The sequence below is a fragment of the Bufo gargarizans genome, chromosome 8 (assembly GCF_014858855.1).
Source record: "Bufo gargarizans isolate SCDJY-AF-19 chromosome 8, ASM1485885v1, whole genome shotgun sequence".
Classification (NCBI taxonomy): domain Eukaryota; kingdom Metazoa; phylum Chordata; class Amphibia; order Anura; family Bufonidae; genus Bufo; species Bufo gargarizans.
The window spans coordinates 14684864-14707644 of NC_058087.1; the positions used below are offsets into that span (position 1 = coordinate 14684864).

The following is a 22781-nucleotide window of genomic DNA, read 5'->3' on the forward strand; positions in this document are numbered from 1 at the left end:
ATAAATATAATGTGTTGACTGGCTTCTGATTCATTTTTTTTTTAATTATCAGCTTGCCAGCTACGATCATTGGCTGGCAAGCTGATGACGTGATCCCCCTCGAACTTGCGAGATGACGGTCCAATGCGTGACTGTGCCTCAGACCGCCGCCTCCGGACCGCGATCCTGCGTTAGGCGGTTAAAATACATCTTTTTTGTGGGACTTTTTGCCATTGATCCCCCTCTGGTATGTCACTGTCCTTGTTGTGGGACTATTTGTGCTCTTCTAGTAAGTATTTGGTCGCTGCAAATATGACCTGAAGGTTTTTTCAGGTTCGCCTGCCATTAAAGTGGCAGGTTTGCGAATGTCCCGGCTGATGTTCGTCCATCACTAGTCCCCTCGTCACAGTTACAGTCCTGGGGATAAATAGATGATGGGAGAGATCTCTGTACTGACCCCTGATATATTTATACATAGTAATTAGATCTCCCCTCAATAGTATATTTTCAAAAGTGAATAATCCTAATTCTTTAGACGGTGGCTCTCCTGTAAGGACAATATGCAAGGTGCACGTGTCTGAACTGACTTACCCTAGTCAGAAGAGGCAAGCGTATAGGAAACTCGGAAGACAGGCACTCTATATCAGGTCACCAGCAGATATCAACAAAGGACAGGGATAGTATAGGTATGTTGAAAAAAAACTATATTTTTATAGTAGTAATGATAGAAAAAAACGTATTTTAATATAGGTCACTTCTAATGTACAGGGAGAGGGGAATGGTAGCAAAAAATTGGATAATAATGTAAGAATTAAATGAGGATAGGAAAAAAGATAAAAAAAGAGGGGGTTATGAAAAAGTGGTGATGTTAAAATGATATTTAAAATGATATTTGAAAACACCCTGTATTGGGCTATATGTCCCCCAAAAAAATAATAATAATAAAATATTGTATAAGTATAGTCAATGCTCTGGGATCAGTTCAATGGAAAAAAGTGCAGCAGCAGCCTTCCAGACCCAATGTCTAAGTATATGCAGCTATGCGAAAGTGATTTTCATTTATGCAAAAATAATTTTCAGCGAACCAGTGCCTGGTGGCGTCCCACTGGAAATTGGCTTACTGGTCGCTGTTACCTTTCCTCGAAGATCGCAGGTTCTTTTCTGCGTAGGATCCTCTGTGTGCTATGGTTACTTGGTGCGGCTGGCAGCGCGATTGCAGGAGGATGCGATGATCGCGAGAAGCTGCTGTTTGCGGAGCGGACCGTCGATACGAATGTTGCGCTCTTTTTCCTCCTATCAGAGGGCTGTGGGCTGTGTCTGACGTTCTTGCCACATGCGGCAATTTTTGCGCGCGCTTTTTTCACGCACTTTTAGTTCCCGCACGTGGCAAGAACGTCAGACACAGCCAACAGCCCTCTGATCGGAGGAAAAAGAGCGCAACATTCGTATCAACGGTCCGCTCCGCAAACAGCAGCTTCTCGCGATCATCGCATCCTCCTGCAATCGCGCTGCCAGCCGCACCAAGTACCAACAGCACACAGAGGATCCTACGCAGAAAAGAACCTGCGATCTTCGAGGAAAGGTAACAGCGGCCAGTGAGACAATTTTCGGTGGGACGCCACCAGGCACTGGTTCGCTGAAAATTATTTTTGCATAAATTAAGGCTATTTTCGCATAAATGAAAATCACTTTCGCATAGCTGCATATACTTAGACATTGGGTCTAGAATGCTGCTGCTGCACTTTTTTCCATTGAACTCATCCCAGAGCATTGACTATACTTATACAATATTTTATTATTAATATTTTTTTAGGGGGGACATATAGCCCAATACAGGGTGTTTTAAATATCATTTTAAATATCATTTTAACATCACAACTTTCTCACAACCCCCTCTTTTTTATCTTTTTTCCTATCCCCATTTAATTCTAACCTTTTTAACCAATTTTTCACTACCATTCCCCTCTCCCTGTACATTAGGAGTGACCTATATTGAAATACATTGTTTTTTTATCATTACTACTATAAAATAAATATTGTTTTTTTCAACATACCTATACTATCCCTGTCCTTTGTTGATATCTGCTGGTGACCTGATATAGAGTGCCTGAATAATCCTAATGTTGATAATATTTTAGGGTAATGTAGTCCCCCCCCCCCATTCCAGTTATTAATTTAGTTGCCCTCCCCTGTATCCTCTACAGCTCTGCTATGTCTGCCTTGTTCACAGGAGCCCAGAACTGTACACAGTACTCCATGTGTGGTCTGACCAGTGATTTGTAAAGTGGTAGGACTATATTACTAATGTAATTTCCCTTCCCACCAGTCCCTAGTTTAAACACTCCTCCAACCTTCTAGCCATCTTCTCCCCCAACACAGCTGCCCCTTCCCCATTGAGGTGCAGACCATCCCTACGATAGAGCCTGTAGCGGAGAGAGAAGTCGGCCCAGTTCTCCAGGAACCCAAACCCCTCCTTCCTACACCAGTTCTTGAGCCACTTGTTTACCTCCCTAATCTCCCGCTGCCTTTCTTGTGTGGCTCGTAGTACCGGTAGTATTTTGGAAATTACTACCTTTGAGGTCCTTTTTCTAAGCTTTTGACATAAATCCCTAAAATCATTATTAAGGACACGCCACCTACCTCTAACTTTGTCATTTGTTCCGATATGGACCATGACCGCTGGATCTTCTCCAGCCCCTCCCAGTAATCTGTCAATCTGATCTGTGATGTGTCGAATTTGAGCGCCTGGAATACAACACACCGTTCGACAATCCCGGTCTTTGTGACAGATTTCCCTATCTGTACCCCTAATAAATGAGACTCCCACTACCAGCACCTGTCTGTCCTGGTCTGCTCTCCTGGTCCCCTGCTTACTGGAGCTGACCTACCCCTGACTGGAGGAGGAAGTGTCCGGCTGCAGCAGTTCTCTCCCTGAACTGACATCCCCCTCATCTGCCAACCGTGCAAACTTGTTGGGGTGTGTCAGATCAGGGCTAGCCTCCCTGGCACTCTTCCCTCTACCCCGCTTTCTAACTGTTACCCAGCTAGCTACCTCTACCACCCTCCCCCACATCTACCCCATAGAGTGCTTGCTCAGTGAGCAGCACACTCTTTTCCAAATTGTCAATGCTTTTGAACAAAAATATGCACCCTCAATCGACTGTTCCAAGACTGCATACATTAGACAAGATGTGCACTGGACTGCGCTGTCAATAATGGAACACATAGTAAATGGGGATAACAGAAGAAAAATACAATACAGTGCAGTGATAAGTATATAACTTACTGTAGCCCCCTCCTAAAGTTCCTGAATCTCAAGTCATGTTATCTAAAGTCACACACTTAATACAAACACACTTAAAAATGAAACACGCGAGCGCTCACAAACTCGCGTTATTTGCCTGCTTGTATAAATGCAGCTCTCAAACCAGCCTCTGGATTCAAAATCTAGCAGAAAGCCTTCCTAGAAGAGTAGAAGCTGTTTCAGCTGCAAAGGGGGCACTAACTGCAAATGAATGCCTATGGATTTAGAATGAGATGTCGTAGAAGCTGCTGTAGGTGTAATGTGTACTGTTCATATAGTGTTGGTAAGAAACGCAGACTCCTTCGACGTGCTTTATATGTAAATTATATCAAACCCTACTATTTTGTTGGCATTTAAAGAAGAAATCTAAAGTTTACAGCCTTAAATTTGTACTTTATGTATTTTTCAGAATACTTAAAGGATAAGCTGGATGAGTACGTAAAGCCGTTTCAGATAGTGAAGGTGGTCCGACAGAGGGAAAGAAAAGGATTGGTCTCCGCTCGTTTGCTCGGTGCTTCAGTAGCAACGGGTGACACTTTGACATTTTTGGATGCACATTGTAAGTAATGGTGGTAACTGGTTATAGGACATGAGATGATGTACCCTCCCCCACCTGTAAATGAAAGGGGGGGCTCTAGGGCCCCCTTTACTGAGGCTCCAGTGTCTCCTTTTTTCCATTGGTATTTATCGGATTGTAGTCTGAGTGTAAAGCATAAGGGAGGAACCGAGGCCAGTAGTATGTCCATTTTGCTGCACTACAGCGTAGTCACCGATCATAACTCTGCAAGAAGCCCTGTTTTTATATGGAAGATATTTGTCTATTTGAGGCCAGGTGTAGTTAAATGATGACCGCTTGATGTGACGTCAAGCAGATTTGATGAACCTGTGACCTTACAGTTTACATATGGCCTCAGGTATATTACTGTGAAGTTAAAGGGTCTTAAATAACATATATTTGTAGCTCAGTTGCCCAACGCCTTTCTCTTGACCTTGATCAGTGGCTCCAGCGTTTGATGACATTGTTGTCATTGCGTTGAACAAATGTATCACGCTTGGTACTTTTCTTGCTGTGGCAATGGCCTCATAGATGGCTAGTGCATGAGCAGTCCGCCTGTAAGGGAGAATACTGCGCCGGCGCCATTTATTTCTGGAGCCATCAATCACGGACAAGGGGCCTTATATTTATAGTGGTATTATGGCTTCACGATATTATCCTCAGGAAAGGCCATTAAAGAGGACCTGTGATCTCTTCATGTCTTTTTGTGGCTACATGCATTCCTCTTGTAATAATTCTGGAGCATCTAATATCATAACTCTATGATGTGCTACTCCTTTATTATTCCTGCTAGAAGTTATGACTGAATTGATGACAGTTTGTAAAGAAGGTCCAGATGAGTGTTCCTGTAGCAGGTAAACATTGAAAAGGCTGAAGCCCCTGCCCAAGTGCTGTGGGCCCTTCAGACTGGTGATCGGTAAGTGTGCCGAGAGATGGACCTTCACCAATCCGATATTGATAATCTATTGATAATCTATTAATATTGTGAAGCTGGAATACCCATTTAACCCAGTAGTAAAACAGTGTGCTGTAAGTGCTCTCCCTTTATAAAGACATATATGGGTACAGAATATTGTCCCTAAAGACAAATGGGATTATAGAAGGTAAAGAACTTTGTAGGAACGGTGACCCTGCTGTCTATGCATAGGTATGGAAAGAGCAAGGCCTATGCTTGCCCTGGCGCTATTATAAACCTGTCTTATAATAGTCAGGGGATGGACCCAGCACTAGCTGTATGTAGGTTTATAGCCTCACATTACTAGTGGTCTGTTCTTTTGAACATCAGATATTCTCTTTGTTTCCTGTACACAACCATTTTAGGAATTTATTGCAGAGAACCTGTAATCTAAGACTCAGCATCTCCATTAAAAACCCATAATGGCACATACTAAAAGTACAAAAAGTTTATTATAAGGATAGAATTGGCACAATAAGCTGAAAATAGCGCGCTGCAAACTGACGACCACCCGGCTTGTACACAGTGAAAAATGTGCACTTTTTATTACATGTACTAATTCCCCTGTATGTTCCTAGGTGAGTGTTTCTATGGTTGGCTGGAGACCTTGTTGGCAAGAATTGCAGAGAATTATACCACTGTCGTCAGTCCAAATATTGTCACCATTGACCTCAGGACTTTTGAGTTTACCAAACCGTCACCATACAGAAACTATAGCCTGCGGGGGAACTTTGATTGGGGCTTGGTATTTCATTGGGAAACCGTCCCGAGTTTGGAGAACAAGAAAAGGAAAGATGAGACTTACCCAATAAAGTAAGATGATTAGACCATATATAATATGCATCAATAAGGCTAAGCTTGAGTTATTCTGGTTAGTCAGGTGCTAAAAATTCTACTTCTTAAGGTGGATGGCCCATATTGATGGATATGTTGTCATACGTCTTTTCAAGACTTCTGCCTGGCAAGTTTGCCTGGTTTTGCAATGATACATCCCTGGTTCTGTTATTGTGCAGCTTTGTATTTCAGGATACTGGAAGAAGAATGAAGAGATGTAACAGTGCACAAACTGGTTGTCAGTCAGACAACATTTTTTAGAGGCAGAGGGGGTCAATATTCTTCTCACCTACAATCTGCACTAGGTCTAGGGAGCTCTATAGGACGGAGCTGGCCCTGCCCTTAACGATCATACTTAAGCGATCAGGTCTGAAAAAGAAAGCAATGATAGAATTGTTTTGGTCATAGTTTCTATGAGCAACACCTCCAGTTCTTGTCTGCACTGCTTGAGGCCTATTGTTGCAAAAGTGGATGTGGAACCAATGTGTCAACCAACAGCTTTGACTTTGGGCTAATTTTAAGGGCATTATCCTAGCAGTACCCTGAATTTCACCCTTTAACCCCTGTACTGGGATTTGGATTTTGCTGCAGGGGAGGCACCAGGCTGTTACCTCCTGGTGTAGTCTGTATTTTTGACAGTTGACCCATGGCGGCAGAGGCATCGGTGTAGAACACCGATAGATCAGGAAAAATCGTAATCTGGGACAGGCTGAGGTCAGGGCTGGTGGAGTTCATGCATTACAGTAAACAGTCCAAGGTCAGGACAGGCAACAAAGGTTCAATATTCAAAAAGCTCAAGTCAGTTCAGGCACTGGAGGGTCAGAATCCAGGAATCAGGCAGAAGTAGGTCTATACAAGCAGACAAACGAAACAGCACATATTTGAAGGAACTGGAAGCTAAATAACCTATTGCTCAGGCACCTTCTTCATAGGGGAAGACGTCTTAAGTATCCAAAGGTGACTATCCATAGGCTGGAGTAAATTAGGGTGCACGTTAGCCCTTTAAGAGCTGGAGGGAGCACCATACAGGCAGAAGGGAGAGGCTTTGCTGGCAAGAGAAGGCTGCCGCATGCCAGAGAAGATGTGACCAGCGGCCGGATGAAGCAGACGGGTCAGAGCTGCTGGGAGAACCGAGGGGTGAGAGGAGAGGCGCCCATGGCATACTGGACAGGGGACGCCAATATATCAACCATTATATACTTAATACTCAATGCAGAACGATCAGCAGGTTTCCCATACTGCTGGATATTATAAGTGGTCTCCTCCAAGGCATCTCCACCCCACAATAGTCCCCCTTTAACTAAAGCAACAAATATAAGAAAGCCTTATCCTAAGACCTAGATGCAAGCATGCTGCTGTAAAAGAAATCTGGTCTTTCTGTCTGTCATCCTTTTTATGTCTGGTCTTCTGTAGCCAAATATCCTATGTGGAGTAGTACTGTACTCGCTTTTTAAGGAAGGTTCCCTGAATGCACCAGGACATGAGGGTGATGATGGGGGTATAGGATGTCATGCATATTTTATAACACTTTCTGATGAGTGGGTAGGCTTGTTAGCATTATTATAGACATGATTCATATGGGGGTTACGTTCATTCTTCCCTTTTGACGCTGATTGCTAGAGATTTCTATATTGATTGCTGAAGATTCCCATCCTCTACAATGTGGTCAGGGAATAATTCCTGCTGCACTGATTGCATTTGTAGACTCTGATGTATTTTTAAAGGGAATGTGTCATCAGAAAATGACCTATTGTTTAAATCAAGTTTTTATGTTAACAATTTTAAAATGTTTTAGGAGATCTTTTTCATTTTAATTTTCCATGTCACTATCTATCTATCCTACTAAAGTCCTGCAGTTTTCACTTTGGACTCTATGCCTAATAATAGGCTGTCACTCCCTGTTCTGCAGAGATCACTTCTCAACAGTCATCTCACTTTCATCAAAGGCAGCATTACAATGATCGGACCCACCAGTAGATGCTGTACAGAGCTTTTCTACTTTCCTCCCTGCACAATGACAACTCTCTAGAAAAATCTCCCTTAGAAATTCATCAACTCCAGTCTACTTTGTCCTATGGCCCATGTGGCTGCTGTAAAGCAGATCTCTGAATACTGTTAATAGCAGCTCCGGCAAGTTGACTGCCCCCATAATCGTGTACAGAAAATAAAATAAAAAATGTACAAGAAGGAAATGAGAACAGATTAGAAATATAGAATACGGATCCGTATTTAGTTTTAGTCTGTAAAATATATATCTGATGCACCCCTATAAGGGACCTATAAGTTGAAAATACTTGGTGCTGCAAGAAAAAATAAAAATTAGTTCATAATGAGTTGTCCACTGCCAGAAACAAAGATTGGGCTCAGTTTTATTGCAGCCTGTCCAATCAACTACTGTCAAAGTTGTCTGATGGCACGTTTCAGTAAAAAATTAATTCATGGACATATTTAATTTAGTTAATATGACACGTCTCATCCACGTGAGGGCATCTTGAGGAGAAATTTACAAACTATGGAGCTTTCCTCCTTGATTACTATATTAATGTTGAACTTTCCTGTAGGACACCAACTTTTGCTGGAGGTATCTTCTCGATTTCCAAGGAATACTTTGAGCACATTGGAAGTTATGATGAAGGGATGGAGATATGGGGCGGTGAAAATTTAGAAATGTCTTTTAGAGTAAGTATATCTGTCTGAAATCTGCAGATGCTTCATATTTATGGTCTTTGCTGTAGATCTAATTGTTTTAAAAGGGGGTGGGGCACGAAAAATATTCTACATTTTTGACACCAGCACCTGGATCTGAATACTTTTGTAATTGCGTATTATTCAAAATGTATTACAGCCACTGAGCTACTCAGTAACGTGTATCTGTATATTACCATCTGGTGTCTATTTTTCTTGTTTCTCTGTCCACCTCAGTAACAGTGCTGAAGTGGACGCACATGCTCAGTTCCATCCTTCAATTGCTGCCAACTGTATTCACTGTTAGAAGCTGAGACAGTTAGGGCTCTTTCACATTACCGCTAGTTATTTTTATTCTTCTGCTTCTTTGTAGGAGCAGAGCAATGAAAATGACAGAAGTTCTGGATTTAGGACAAAACTAAATCAAACTCTGCCAAATGGATCCCCCTGACTATAATGGGGTCTGTTTAGTTTTAGTTTCGGAGTAAACTCTTTTGGCGGAAAACAAGTCCTGCATTTAGGCTGTTTTGGATGGAATCTGCAACAGAGGTCCTGTACAGAGCCTCCAAAGCATATGTCAGCTAGACCTTCCAGGGAGAGTGCTGCATCAGAAAGGACATGCCCCCTGAGCTGCCAGCCTGAAATAAATCTAGCAGAGCAATTAATGTGGAGAGGTGAGGTACAGGGCTGGTTCTAGCTTTCTTGGAAAGATATTGTCATGTACTATATGATGTTTGATTTTCACTTTTTACAGTAATCATGGGGTAACCCCTTCAGTGAACATTTCCTCTTTATGTGTACAGGTGTGGCAGTGCGGAGGGCAGCTGGAAATCCTGCCTTGTTCAGTTGTCGGTCATGTATTCCGCAGCAAGTTTCCTCATACCTTTCCTAAAGGCACTAAGGTGATCACCCGAAACAAGGTGCGCCTGGCCGAAGTGTGGATGGATGGTTACAAAGAAATATTTTACCGAAGAAATCGGGGAGCTGCAAACATTGTCCAACAGGTGGGTGAGCCCAACTTCTCTCCGAATATCAAGAGATCCCATAAGCCAGGGATGGCCAACCTGCGGCTCTCCAGCTGTAGTAAAACTACAATTCCCACCATGCCCTGCTGTAGGCTGATAGCTGTAGGCAATCTTTGCATGCTGGAAGTTGTAGTTTTGCAACAGCTGGAGAGCTGCAGGTTGGCCATCCCTGCCATAAGCCATTGGTGCAGCTCTGGTAGAAATGTTTGAAAGTCTTTTGTAATCTGGATGCATAAATTACAGATGGTAGAGGGGAAAACCTTAATGACCTTGGCTCACCGGTCATTCCTTCTGCACTTAGTCTATGTAGAAGGTCTGCTCGCACTTGACTCCTCGCCAGTTTCTCTCGCCATCGTTCTCTGTGGCAGACAATGATATTCAAGGACTTTCCAAAGAAGTTGCAGCAGCATAGAAAGAGAAATCGCCTGAATGTGGACAAACTCCATTGTGGCATCATATGAACAGTTACCGTCGTAGCCCCATTACCCCTGAGGAGTTCTAGCAAAACAAGTTTGGGGATTGGGGGCCTCATGTCGGTGAAGGCGGTTGAATATAGACTGCATGGACTGCCGTTACACTAGCCCATGATTTATTTTATTTATTTGTTTGATGCATTTATATAGCGCTGACATATTCTGCAGCGCTTTACAAACATTAGCATCGAGTTCCCTATCAGTATGTCTGGAGTGTGGGAGGAAACGAAAAACCCAGAGGAAACACAGGGAGAACATACAAACTCCATGCAGATGTTGTCCATGGTCGGATTTGAACCTAGGACCCCAGCACTGCAACCACCGAGCCACTATGATTGCCCTATGACTGTTTGGATTTGCTGACAGCAATGATAGTGTGAACAGCATGGTAGACAGACACGGTAACATGCTGCTCTAACCACCTAGTGGGACCATTCCAGTTTGAATTCAGTTTGATTGGCTTGTCACTCGGATAGCAGTCTAGTCTTAGTAAATGTTTCTGTAGTGTTGTGTTAGGCTAGGGCTACACTGCCACTGTACAGTGACTGATTGATTGTAACTATTGAACTAGAGCAGCAGTCCACATGAATGCAATCTCGTGGACTGCAGCATCATATAATAGTTAAAATCAATCATTCGTGCTACAAAAAGTCAGTGTAGCCCCGGCCTTAAATCACTAAAAGTGTAAGGATGCACAGATCGGAGTCTTCAAGGATCCTCTATATGTAGACGTTCAGTTGCTTTTAGGTATCTTTGTTGGATATTTTTAACACTGCTGTTCTTCTTTTTTAATTTTTTTATTTATTTTTTCCCGTTAATAGAAATCCTATGGAGATTTATCAAAAAGATACAGTTTACGACAAAACCTTCAATGCAAGAATTTTTCATGGTATCTGAATAATGTCTATCCGGAAATGTATGTGCCAGACCTGGACCCACTCATCTACGGAGATGTAAGTTCTAAATCACGTCCGTCTGCTTTTCCTGATATCTAGGTCGATCACCTTAATGATCCAGTTTTCAGAGCAAAGAATGAAAATGTAAGAGAAAGGCAGTAGTGTGCAGGGCCATCGTTAAAAATAATGTGATGTATTTACCTGAAACCTAAAAAGCTATATGAAGATCGATAATGAGATATCTATAATTCCGGAATGAAACCATGGCTGTTTGCATATCTCAATATACCCTTTAATGGGCATCTGTCAGCAGATTTGTACCTATGACACTGGCTGACCTGTTACATGTGTACTGCTGCACCCTCTGCACTTTGATTTGACAGGTGTGATGACGTCTTCACTGCCTGGTCCTGTCAATCAGTGCAGAGGGAGTGGCGGTTACAGAGAGAGCAGAGCCTCTAGGTGCAAAGCTGAACTCTACATTGTTTAGCTTAAAGGGTATGTACACTTTTACAATATGTTTTGTTTTCTCCAATTGGGGATGAGCGAATAGACTTTGGATGAAACATTTGAAGTCGACTTTGCGCAATAACTTAATAAATTAATTTGTGCTGTAAAAAAACATTTCCCGAACTCGGGTTTGGTTCCAAGGTACCACTCATGTCATCGGAGCCAATACATTGTAATACTGCTCCTGCTCCGTACAGTATTAGAACAAAGCTTTATGCAAATCGACTTCGGATGTTTCATCCGAAGTCGATTCGCTCATCTCTAGCTCCAATTTATCTCAAACAAACAAACCAAAAAGTAACTTTGCAAATATTCTGTGCCAAAAAGAGGAGGCAGATGGTAGAGAGTAACGCAAAACTGCATAGGCGCTGTAGACACAAAACATTAGGAGAGTTTTAATCAAAGTGATTTGCAGAAATGGTGGCAAAAGTGCAAATATCCTTTAAGAAGATTCTGGTGGCCACTGAGCTGCGGGGGCTCTGTGCCAGCTTTTATATAAAGATTTTGTGTGTTTGGGCCGCAGTGCTTTTCACAGGATCCAGTGGTGGTGGTGCGGACGACTCGTTCCTTTTAGTTGTTGTGGGCAGGTAAAGTGATGTTGTGGTCCTGTGGTCTGTTGTCTTTCTGTCACAGGACACTTGCGCATCGAGTTTATCCTCTGTTTACGGTCTGCTTCTCTCCTTGCTGTTTGGCCTGTTTCTTGGAAGAACAGGTCGTCTCTGGCCCTGACCTTATTACCAAGGATCTTCAGGGTTTTTAGGGCTCTAGGTTTCCCGAGCATGAGCCGTCCTACCTTCAAGGTCCTCTCATGCAATTAAGAGTCAGGGCGAGGATTAGGGATGTGCTAGGAGGTGTCCCGCTCCTTTATCCTTTGTTCCAGGCCTTGTGGCATTACCTTCTTCCCTGACATTGTACGTTGGGGAGTTTCCCCCACTCTCTACCGTGACAGTATGTCAAACTAAGGCTCCTCTGTTTCTGAGCCTTCCGAAGAGGGTGCAGCATGTATCGCCATCCGTTTCGGCGTACATACTTGTCCTCCGGAGGGAGGGCGAAAGGGGTATCGCCGTTAACGGTGCGGTTTTTGGTAATTTGTGGTTACCATGGTTGTGAACCGTTGCTTGTGTTGGTGCATTCCCTTGTCCAGTTTTCAATGGATCCTATCTCTGGTCGTGTTGCTGGCAGCATTCCTTTGGTGTACTGGCTGGTGTGTGTGTGTGTGTGTTTTTTTTTTTTTTCCTTTTTTGGCTGTTTCCCTTCCTTTCTGGTGTGCACGGGGTTAAGGTGTGAGCAAGGTGGAGCTGGTTGTGGTCTCAGGTCTCTTCATATACTGTTGCTGTGAGACTGAGATCATTGGTATGTCTGCCTTTGTTTGAGAAGGAGCTTGCTCCTTTCTTGGATGATATCTGAGGGTCATCCCAGTTTGACGTACAATGTCAGGGAAGAAGGGAATGCCACCAGGCCTGGAACAAAGGATAAAAGAGCAGGACACCTCCTAACTGCATGAGCGGACCTTGATGGTAGGGCGGCTCATGCTCAGGAAACCTAGAGCCCTACAAACCCTGAAGATCCCTGGTAATAAGGTCAGGGCCGGAGACTACTTGTTCTTCCAAGAAACAGGCCAAACAGCAAGGAGAGAAGCAGACCGTAAACAGAGGACAAACTCGACGGGTAAATGTCCTGTGGCAGAAAGACAACAGACCACAGGACCACAACATCACTTTACCTGCCCACAACAACTAAAAGGAACGAGTCGTCCGCACCACCACCACCAATGGATCCTGTGTAAAGCACTGCGGCCCAAACACACAAAATCTGGACCCTTCCAGAGGTACAAACAAACAAGGGAATGTCTCTAGCATACATGCTGGGCAATAACAAACAACAGAGCAGACATGTAACTACAAACTAGACATAACAAATCTCCAAATCAAACCCACACCAAACATAACAGATAAGGTAGGGAAAGGACAAGGAGGAGACAAAGGGATGACATCTAAGATTACACCGGTTGACATCGATGTCCCATAAGGTGGCCCTCAAGGACTGGGCAGATGTAAAAGCACCAGCTCCTCAAGACACTGAAGACCATCTGACCTCAGGCTGACAATTCAGAACAAAAAGAGCCAAGAGGCCACACCCAGCTCCACCTTGCACACACATTAACCCCATACACGCCAGAAAAGGAAAGGAAAGTGGCCTTAAAGGGTAAGTGCACACGCATGCATAACAAACACATTGCCACCAGCAACCATCATGTGCTGCGAAAGTGTCACAGCAAACTACCACTAAGCTGTGACAGCAGTCAGGCATTTAACGATGGTACATGGTCTCAAAGTCCGGTATTGCCTTCTTTCTGCAGATACAAAGTGTCGGCAAGCAGTGGTGTTTGGATGCTGGAGCAGATAACTCTCATGGAGACAAACCTCCTATCCTGGACACCTGCAACGGGCTGGGGGGTAACCAGGTAAAATAAATGTGTTCCTTCATTCTTTTCACTATGTCATTATGCAAATTTGCTTCAAGTTAATATGAAGATCATCTGTATAATAAAAATTATTGGTATGTCCAGATCTTAAAATAAGTAGCACCATACTTTGAAAAAATGTTTTGAACAGAGGGAGACAGAGTGTGGGAACCCCGCCGATCACTAGAACGAGGAGAGAGAAGGGCTCACATGGCACGCCCCCTCTCCTTGCTGCAGGAAACTGAACTGAGATGGGCCTATAGATTTTCTGTAGAGTCCATTTCTCTTCTGTCTCCTGCAGTGAGGAGAGAGAGCACGATCTGGGATCAGTGATCGGTGGGGGCCTCAGCACTCAGACCCCCATGGTTCAAAACTTTTGATATGTCTCGTGACATTTAAAAAGTTTTTCCAGCGTATATTGCCGCTTTAAAGAAGGCCTGTCACCTCTCCCGACATGTCAGTTTTAGTAACTACCTGCATTCCCCATTCCGGAACATCTATTCTCATGCCAGCAGTCTGCTGTAAAGGTACTGCTGGGTGTAACCAGTGCGGGTGTGTCCAATCAGTGCTGCTGGTGTCAGACTGTGCAGGGACACCCCCCGAACTGGTAACACCCATCTGTATCTTTACTGCAAGCTGCAGGCAATTCATTCATAAACTTCTAGTAGAAATAGTAGAAGAATAGAATGACTCCAGCATTGAAGTCATAAGAATAGATGCTCCAGCATTGTTATTACATGAGGAATGCAAGTACTTTCTACAACGGACTTGTCCAGAGAGGCAGCTGGCGGTGCCTTCCGCATGCGTTACCATGTAGATTGGATCAATAGTATGTACTATCCGTGTGGTTATGGGGAAACATCCAGTATAAAGTTTTTCTGTTTCAATAGTTTTTATTGAGTTTTTCATTTCAAACTGTTAAAGACAGTGCATTACAGTTTGATGTGTTACAGTGTCAGGCAGAATACCATTATAATCAGGTAATCCAATATAATACAATTATTCAGATAACATCCCTTATTATATGTAAAGCAGGGCTGCACAACCTTTTATGTTGAGGGCCACATTGTCAGACTGAAGGAATTCCAGGAGCTGAAAATAAAAGTTAAAGGGGTATTACCAACTGACATTGTACACACCGGTGACAGGTTTGAGAAGGTCTGAAAGATTATCTGCTCATTAGTGATCTGACAGCCTCTTTTGGTTTCACTTTGTCTGTGTTGCTTGTATGTCCACACCTCCTGTTCAGGTGTGGATCATGTGACCTTTACCTCCCCCTATTAAGTTTGACTTAAAGGAAAGGTGTCACCAGGATTTTTTGCATAGGGCTGGGGACATGGGCTGCTAGATGGCCTCTAGCACATCTGCAGTACCCAGTCCCCATAGCTCTCTGCGCCTTTATTGTGTTAAAAAACAGTTTTGAGCGATATGCAAATGACCTGATATGAGTCCTGTAGCCGGAGATGAGTCAAGCGGAAAAGAGCCCAGCACCGCCCCGCGTCCTCCGAATCTCCTCCTTGCTGGCTGACGTCACAGAGCTGGAGTGCCGAAATCTCGCGATGCGCGAGCTAGCGCATGCGCAGTGTCGGCATCATGTTCATTCCCTGTGCTGGCATCAGCACAGGGAACGAACTACGCATGCGCTAGCTCGCGCATCGCGAGATTTTGGCGCTCCAGCTCTGTGACGTCAGCCAGCAAGGAGGAGATTCGGAGGACGCGGGGCGGTGCTGGGCTCTTTTCCGCTTGACTCATCTCCGGCTACAGGACTCATATCAGGTCATTTGCATATCGCTCAAAACTGTTTTTTAACAGGAATTACTTGAAGCATGTGCGTTCACCATTGTGCATACAAATTCTTTACTGTGTAGACAAACATTGAATTTGGCTCAGGACCTTTAGCGCGAACACACTGTGACGCTTATTTTCTTCCTCGGAAACAATGCACCATTTATAATCAAAAACCATTGCGCCATTTGATCCCTTTCTGGTTTTCTGACTAATAAAGAAGCTCTCTGGAATTAGAAGATCATCTTTTTTGCCAGGAGCATTTCTATAGGATGTGCCTGGAGAGTGGAGCTCGAGTTGGTTGCACTCTGGATAACATAGGAGGTGGGATATGCCGATATGAATGCCCTTGATCTAAAGAGCATCTGTCATCAGTATCAGCTGATAGGATTGATCCGGATGAGCAAACCGATACTTTATATATGTGTCTCCGTTGCACTGTTCCCAAGATATATCACTTTTTAGTGATGTGTAAATTTGGTCTTCGGTGCACTGAGGGATGGGCCCAGGCCCTTCAGAGCACTAAAGCTACTCTGCTCTACACTATTAGTCAAGTTGCTTGACTCTATTAATCAATGGGACAGGGGGAGTGGTAAGAGCTGCAGACAGAGAAGCTCTGGTGTTTAGAGGCACCCCCTTGGTGCACCAAAGACCAGATTCCAATAAGTGATATTTCTTGGGGATGTGCAATGGAAACCCACACATAAGGATCATTTCACCCATCGGAGTCAAACCTAGCAGACATTATGATTGGGTGGATCCTGAAGACAGATGCTCTTTAAAGGGGTTACAGATATTGAAGGTCTTTCCTTAGCATAGGTCACCAACATCAGACAATTGGAGGCAGCCTCAGTCCCGGCAGCACACAGGAATATGATGCTAATGTATCATACATATGTTACTGGGGGGGAGGGAGGGGGCCCTGTTCATAAACTTGCTGTAGGGCCTAGTCATTTCTAGTTGCACCATTTGATTTAAGCCATGAACAGAATGAATAGCGGGGGAGAGTGTCACCGCCAGCTCTCTGAGAAGGTCTGGCAGACGTTCTTCTGTACCTCTTGCATGATGTTCTTTGTTTTGGTTTCACTTTGTCATCTCCTTTCCTTCTCCCAGCTGTCACCTATTCACATTAATTGCCTCCTTTTATATTCCCTCCCATACTGCCTCACTTTGCGGTTTATACTACTTCCTGGATTGAAGTGATCACTGCTGGAGACTTCTGTTACTGCTTGTTCAGATAAGTCCTTTCTTGTATTGTGTTTCTTTGCTGGTTTGATTCTAGGTGACCCTGACTCCCTCCGTATTAAGTGCAGCGAGCCGGTGGTCGTGTCCCCTCACTATTATAGGGTTTTCAGGTGTCACACAGTCTAGGCACGAGGGCATGCAATCGTCTACTTCTGAGAGCCTTGTATGTGCTTAGCAGTCAGGGTGAGTTCTTAGGGTTTTACAGGGGTCACCTTTATGCTCCTTAGTTTGGGATCAAGCCAGTCGGATGTTTATCCATAACTTCTAGCTATCTGCAATATCATCCGTGACATAGAGTTATAATTTCCCTTGTTTCTGAAAAGTTGCATTAAAAAGTTGCAAACTATGTGTTTGCACCATTTTAACTGTGCCTTAAAAAAAGAAAAAAGGGCGTGACAATGACAGGGAGAGGCGTGACCAGTCGCTCCAACAAATTTGTAAATTTTCTGACTCAAATGAAGCCAGAAATCCCGGCGGCTCTGAGCTGTCATAGATTTCTGTTTAGGTGCATGGACTGCCGGAGGAGGGGGCTGTTGAGCAGGGAGACAAATCTTTGTGAAGAGCTCTGATGAATAGATTTGTACAAATCTATCTGCTCACATAGAGAGGAGCCTCCTGTCTTTCATCACACGACTAAGGCTACTTTCACACTAGCGTTAGCAGGGTCCGGTAGGCTGTTCCCCTGCCGGATCCGTTCTAACGCTAGCCCACGAGTGCCGTCGGAAGTCTGCTCCGGCCCCATTCATTGATGCCCAGCACGCTGCGTTTTGTTGTCAGGCCGCCTCTCAGCATGTTTGCCTGCTGCGATCGCATCTCCGACCTGTCCCCATTAAAGTGAATGGGGCCGGAGCAGACCTCCAGCGGTACTCGTGGGATACTGTCAGCACAGATCACTGTATACAGTGTACAGGGGGTCACGGATCTCTGTATGCAGTGGTGGGGGTCACATATCACCATATACAGAGTGCAAGAAGGAGAGGGCACACAATTATAGATGGTGAGACCAGTGACTGCTGCTGATATCACTGACCTCAGCCATACTGACAGCTCCCAAGGGGTTAAAGCTCCTGATCTGTTGGTATGGCTGTAATATGTCTGTGATAAGAACACAGAGCAGAGGGGCCATAAACAGGACAGACACTGGGATTGCTCATAGTTTGTGATCCACAGCGCTGCTCTGGCACTGCTACATCCTCACGTTTTCAGGATCCTCTCAGTATAGGGGAAACAGAGGGGCAGAGCCTGCAGTCAGATCAGCTATCACAGCTTCCCCTCAGTCTCCCTTCCTCATTCAAAAGTTTCTTTATTTTAGCTAAGCCCCTGCCAGCCCTGCACAGCCAGGAGTGTCAGTCACAGAAAGAAAGCACCTCTGATACAAGCAGGGTGCTTTAGGACCCAGACAGCAGCCCACTCCTTCAGGCATGGACTAAGTAGCTCCTCCATGGCACATGCAAAAAAGGACAAGACAGGGGATGTGGCGAGAGCAGGACAGGAGGGGGAGTGGCGAGAGCAGGACAGGAGGGGGCGTGGCGAGAGCAGGACAGGAGGGGGCGTGGCGAGAGCAGGACAGAAGGGGGCGTGGCGAGAGCAGGACAGGAGGGGGCGTGGCGAGAGCAGGACAGGAGGGGGCGTGGCGAGAGCAGGACAGGAGGGGGCGTGGCGAGAGCAGGACAGGAGGGGGCGTGGCGAGAGCAGGACAGGAGGGGGCGTGGCGAGAGCAGGACAGGAGGGGGCGTGGCGAGAGCAGGACAGGAGGGGGCGTGGCGAGAGCAGGACAGGAGGGGGCGTGGTGAGAGCAGGACAGGGCGCTGTAAGAGCAGGACAGGAGGGGGCGTGGCGAGAGCAGGACAGGAGGGGGCGTGGCGAGAGCAGGACAGGAGGGGGCGTGGTGAGAGCAGGACAGGGCGCTGTAAGAGCAGGACAGGAGGGGGCGAGGCTGCCAATAGCAGGAAAACCAGGCAGATCTGCTTAAGAAGATGTATTAGTAAGTGTAATATCTCCCTACTTTCTTTATAGTTTTAAAAAGTGCAAACAGAGTGGCCAACCCCTTTAATGTGGAGAGTGGAGCTTAGCTGCAGTACAAGAGACTGTGTATGGAAGAGAGCGGCACTGTTCTAGGAGTGGGGGAGGCGCAGACCCTTTTTTTTCTAATTTTGGACAACACATTTCATATTTCTGTTGCTTTTACTGGGAAACCAGCTTAATATCCATATTTCTTTTTCTTTACTTTTGCTCTTTTAGTACTTCGAATATACACTAAGTCATGAAATTCGAAACCACAAGGAGCTGTGTCTCAGAGCTGGTAAAGGGCAGGTTCTACTTAAGAGATGTATTTACAAAGGCAGAGGGACGACTGTTCAACCTGAGGAAAAATGGGAACTTCAGAAGGTATGTTTATGGAATTCACTGGGAGTACAACAGTATAGATGACCACCTGAATCAACCAGAAAGGATCTACCTGAATCAACCAGCTTAGTATCAGTTTTCCCCCTATTACCCTACAGTGAGTTTGGCCACCCTTTTCCACATCAGGATCGTGGTCACTCTTTGCCTCTGTGCAGAGCACACATTATACATTATTGTCAGTGTGCCCTGCACAGCTTTAGCCCAAGCTCCCGTGTTTCCCCTGATGAGCTTGTTTACTCATCTTTTCAGCGAAACATGCATGTAGGGATCAGGCAGACGAGGGCTTTCTAGGGCGCACAAATTCCAGGGTTAGGTTCCTGCGTGTGACTGGTCACGGGGATCCGTGGTCAGGTCACTTAGGTCATTGTAGGCTCCTAGGGCATCACTAGGGCTAGCAAGCCTAGCACCCTTAACCCTGTGTCTTCACAACTGCCTGCAGCAACGGTGTGTACATCCATTAACACCGGCTGGGCATTTGTTGTACCAAGGAGCATCTCCTCAGAGCGGTAGGACCAGATGGTTATCTTTTGGTGCCGCCGAGCACCTCTTGTTACTTTAATGTGTTTTGGTTGCTAGTACCATTATTACCGACGTGGTGAACCGCCCCATTGCTTTCTTTTTTGTATATATTGTATCCAATTATCGTGGGGCCGATTTTCTATGTCTATTATATTAAACGTTAAGTTTTATTAATTGATCACTTACTTTATAAATCCTATGGAATTTACTGGAAGAATAAAGCTGCTGAGATTTTGCACCAAACTAAGTTTGTAAGACCTAGAGGGAAAGGGGGGTTGGCTTAGCAGGGAGGTGCCGACCAATAAGCAGTGTAAAGTTAAAAGTGCCTAACATGTCTAGAAAGATTCACCAAATGTACCACACAGTCTGAACCAGTCTAATATGTTTGGAACTCCTGCAGATTGCCTGGTCCAATATCAAACATGATTAGTAAATCTATCAAGAATTTCACCCACTCCTCATATTTTAGTAAACCTTCTGCGTAATCCACCAGTTAGTATGCACTCATCATTTTGAGTTTTATTTACTGGAACATATGCACCATTGTGTTCAGATTAATTCCAAAATATATCTTGAGAGGGGCCAAGATCGCCATTGTGTTAGGACAGTGAAGGAGTAGATGTCACCATCTCTGATGGTTTAGAGTAGTGATGAGGTTAATGATAACATCCCTAGTGATAGTACAATAAACGGGGTAATACCAAATTCTTTGGGGCTCTAGGGTAATAAAGGGGTTAATACTAAGTTCATTAGTGGTTCAGGGTTTTTGAAAGGGTTATGGCTAGGGCTACACAGCAACTTGTAGCCACACGGCATTAGATCGCATTTTTAGGCTGCTACATGACGGCCAACAATGTCGAAAGTTATTATGAAGTGACATTTGGTAGAGATTGAAACCTGCTTTTTTTCAGCGCCACCGCCTATGCTGGCACTAGCTGCGGTTTTAGCAGCGAAACATGATTTTATACTGCGTGGCCACAAGTCTCCATGAAACCCTAGCCTAATATTCCTGGTGGTCTAGGGTAGTTAAAGGGGAAAGTCCAAATATATACCTAGTGGCCTACATTAATAAAGGGCTTAATTCCAACTTCACTGTTGGCCTAGGGTAGTGGAACAGATAAACACTCCTGATGTTCTGGGGTATTTAATAGCAACATCCCTCATTGTCTAGGGCAGGGTTCTTTAACTCCGGTCCTCAGGGCCCGCCAGCCATGTTTTCAGGATTTCCTTAGTATTGAGCAGGTGATATAATTAGTGCCAGTGCACCAGGACTTACCTCAGGTATTTTGTGGGGTATTCTCACATCATGATTACCAGTAGGTGGGCCCTGAGGGCTGGAGTTGAGGAACACTGGTCTAAGGTATTAAAGAAGTCTGTGCGAATTCATATAAACTTTTCCCCATGGTTTATGGAGTCTGCACAAGATGAATTTACCACATTAGTTTTTGGCCAGTCTCACATGAACGTGTTCTTTGCTGGAAACACACGCCGCATGTAACTGCTGCATTTCCTGGACCGAACGCAGCTCCTCTGACCTAAACTCACAGCATCGAAATACTTATACTGTAAGTTTGTGCCAGATCGTGGGTTAACTGTACTGTACTCGCTGATATCGCCGTTTGCTCCTTTGTCTCGTTCTCACAACCGAAAATGACCGCCAGACGTACAATCGGGAAATCTCGGTGTAGTGTGAATCGATGTGTGCGCAATTCCTCCAAAATAACATCACAGATGTTATCAAGTAGGAACCAATAATGTACCTGCTTCCAACAGCTAGGCGAGGTTTATTTATACCAGAAGATGGAAGGCGGTCTTAGAATCATGACCAATGGGGAGACAGGTGATTGGCTGGAAGGCGGTCTTACAATCATGACCAATGGGGAGACAGGTGATTGGCTGGAAGGCGGTCTTACAATCATGACCAATGGGGAGACAGGTGATTGGCTGGAAGGCGGTCTTACAATCATGACCAATGGGGAGACAGGTTATGGTATGAAGTGATTGGCTGGCGAAGATGTGAATGATCAGTTGCACACTTATTTGCACCCTTTTCGTTGCCGAGCCTATCCTCGTGGATGAAGAAACCTTTGGTCATCGGTCCCCATCCCTCGTGCCTCAGCAGACGCCATGACACTGGTATCCTGCAGTAATACTAGGCCGGGCACAAATCAGCTACAGGTCGGGACGACCAGACCATCGTGCAAAAGTTTCTGTGCGATGCGAACAAATCTGCACATCACCATAGGATAGATGGCGACCATACGACAAACAATAATTTTTTCCACAACATCACATAATGCTATGGGTACAGTAAGGTCAGGCAGAAGCTCACAGCATCTTAAATTATTATAGTGCTGAGAGTTCAGGTCAGAGGATTATGGTTCGGTCCGGACATGGAACGTGTTTCTCGGACTGAACACACTTAGCCTCACTGTTACCTCACACAACTATAGAGTTAAATGATCTCCTGACTAGCTTTTTCCTTTTTCGTCTTTTTCCAGGATCAGCTCCTCTTCAATGCTGCATACAATATGTGCCTGACTGCAAATGGCTCCAACCCAAGTCTTGTGCCTTGTAACCCCTCGGACCCTATTCAGCAATGGATTTTCCGAAAAAGCCCTTAAGAAAACGATTGACCCCTTCTCTTTAAGGGTCCATTCACACGTCCGTTGTTTCTTTCCTGATCTGTTCAGTTTTTTGCGGAACAGATCTGGACCAGTTCTGTACCCATTCATTTTCAATGGGTTCTGAAAAAAATCGGACAGCTCAATGTCTGATTTTTTTTTTTTCAGGACCCATTGAAAATGAATGGGTACAGAACTGGTCCAGATCTGTTCCGCAAAAAACGGAACAGATCAGGAAAGAAACATTGGACGTGTGAATGGACCCTTACACTGTGATAAGAAAATACACTGTAACGTTTTATGCCATCGCAGCTGACTTGGGTTAGTTCAAAAGCAGCTAAGTCTGTTGGGTTACGAAGGAAAGAACACTCGGAACGTTGTGGGTCTGCTGAAGATGCCAAAGAAGGTCTTAAGTCTTTGTTTTCTGTGTGCGTTTACATGATGATTGTAATAGGTCGGGGGGGGGGGGGTCTCTTTAGTGTTTACAATGACTACAAAAAACTGAGGCTAAGCACCATGGG

General features: G+C 44.8%; 1 protein-coding gene across 1 annotated transcript in view; it reads left to right on the forward strand.

The window, feature by feature from the left end:
- LOC122944647 (polypeptide N-acetylgalactosaminyltransferase 3-like) overlaps positions 1–22260 on the forward strand; it is a 43030-nt gene extending 20770 nt beyond the window's left edge. Inside the window, exons 4-11 of the mRNA XM_044303165.1 lie at positions 3693–3842; positions 5373–5607; positions 8190–8307; positions 9117–9317; positions 10633–10764; positions 13577–13681; positions 18953–19099; positions 22138–22260. Coding sequence (XP_044159100.1) covers positions 3693–3842; positions 5373–5607; positions 8190–8307; positions 9117–9317; positions 10633–10764; positions 13577–13681; positions 18953–19099; positions 22138–22260 — 1211 coding nt within the window. The remainder of the gene's footprint in view (positions 1–3692; positions 3843–5372; positions 5608–8189; positions 8308–9116; positions 9318–10632; positions 10765–13576; positions 13682–18952; positions 19100–22137) is intronic.
- The last annotated feature ends 521 nt before the right edge of the window (positions 22261–22781 follow it).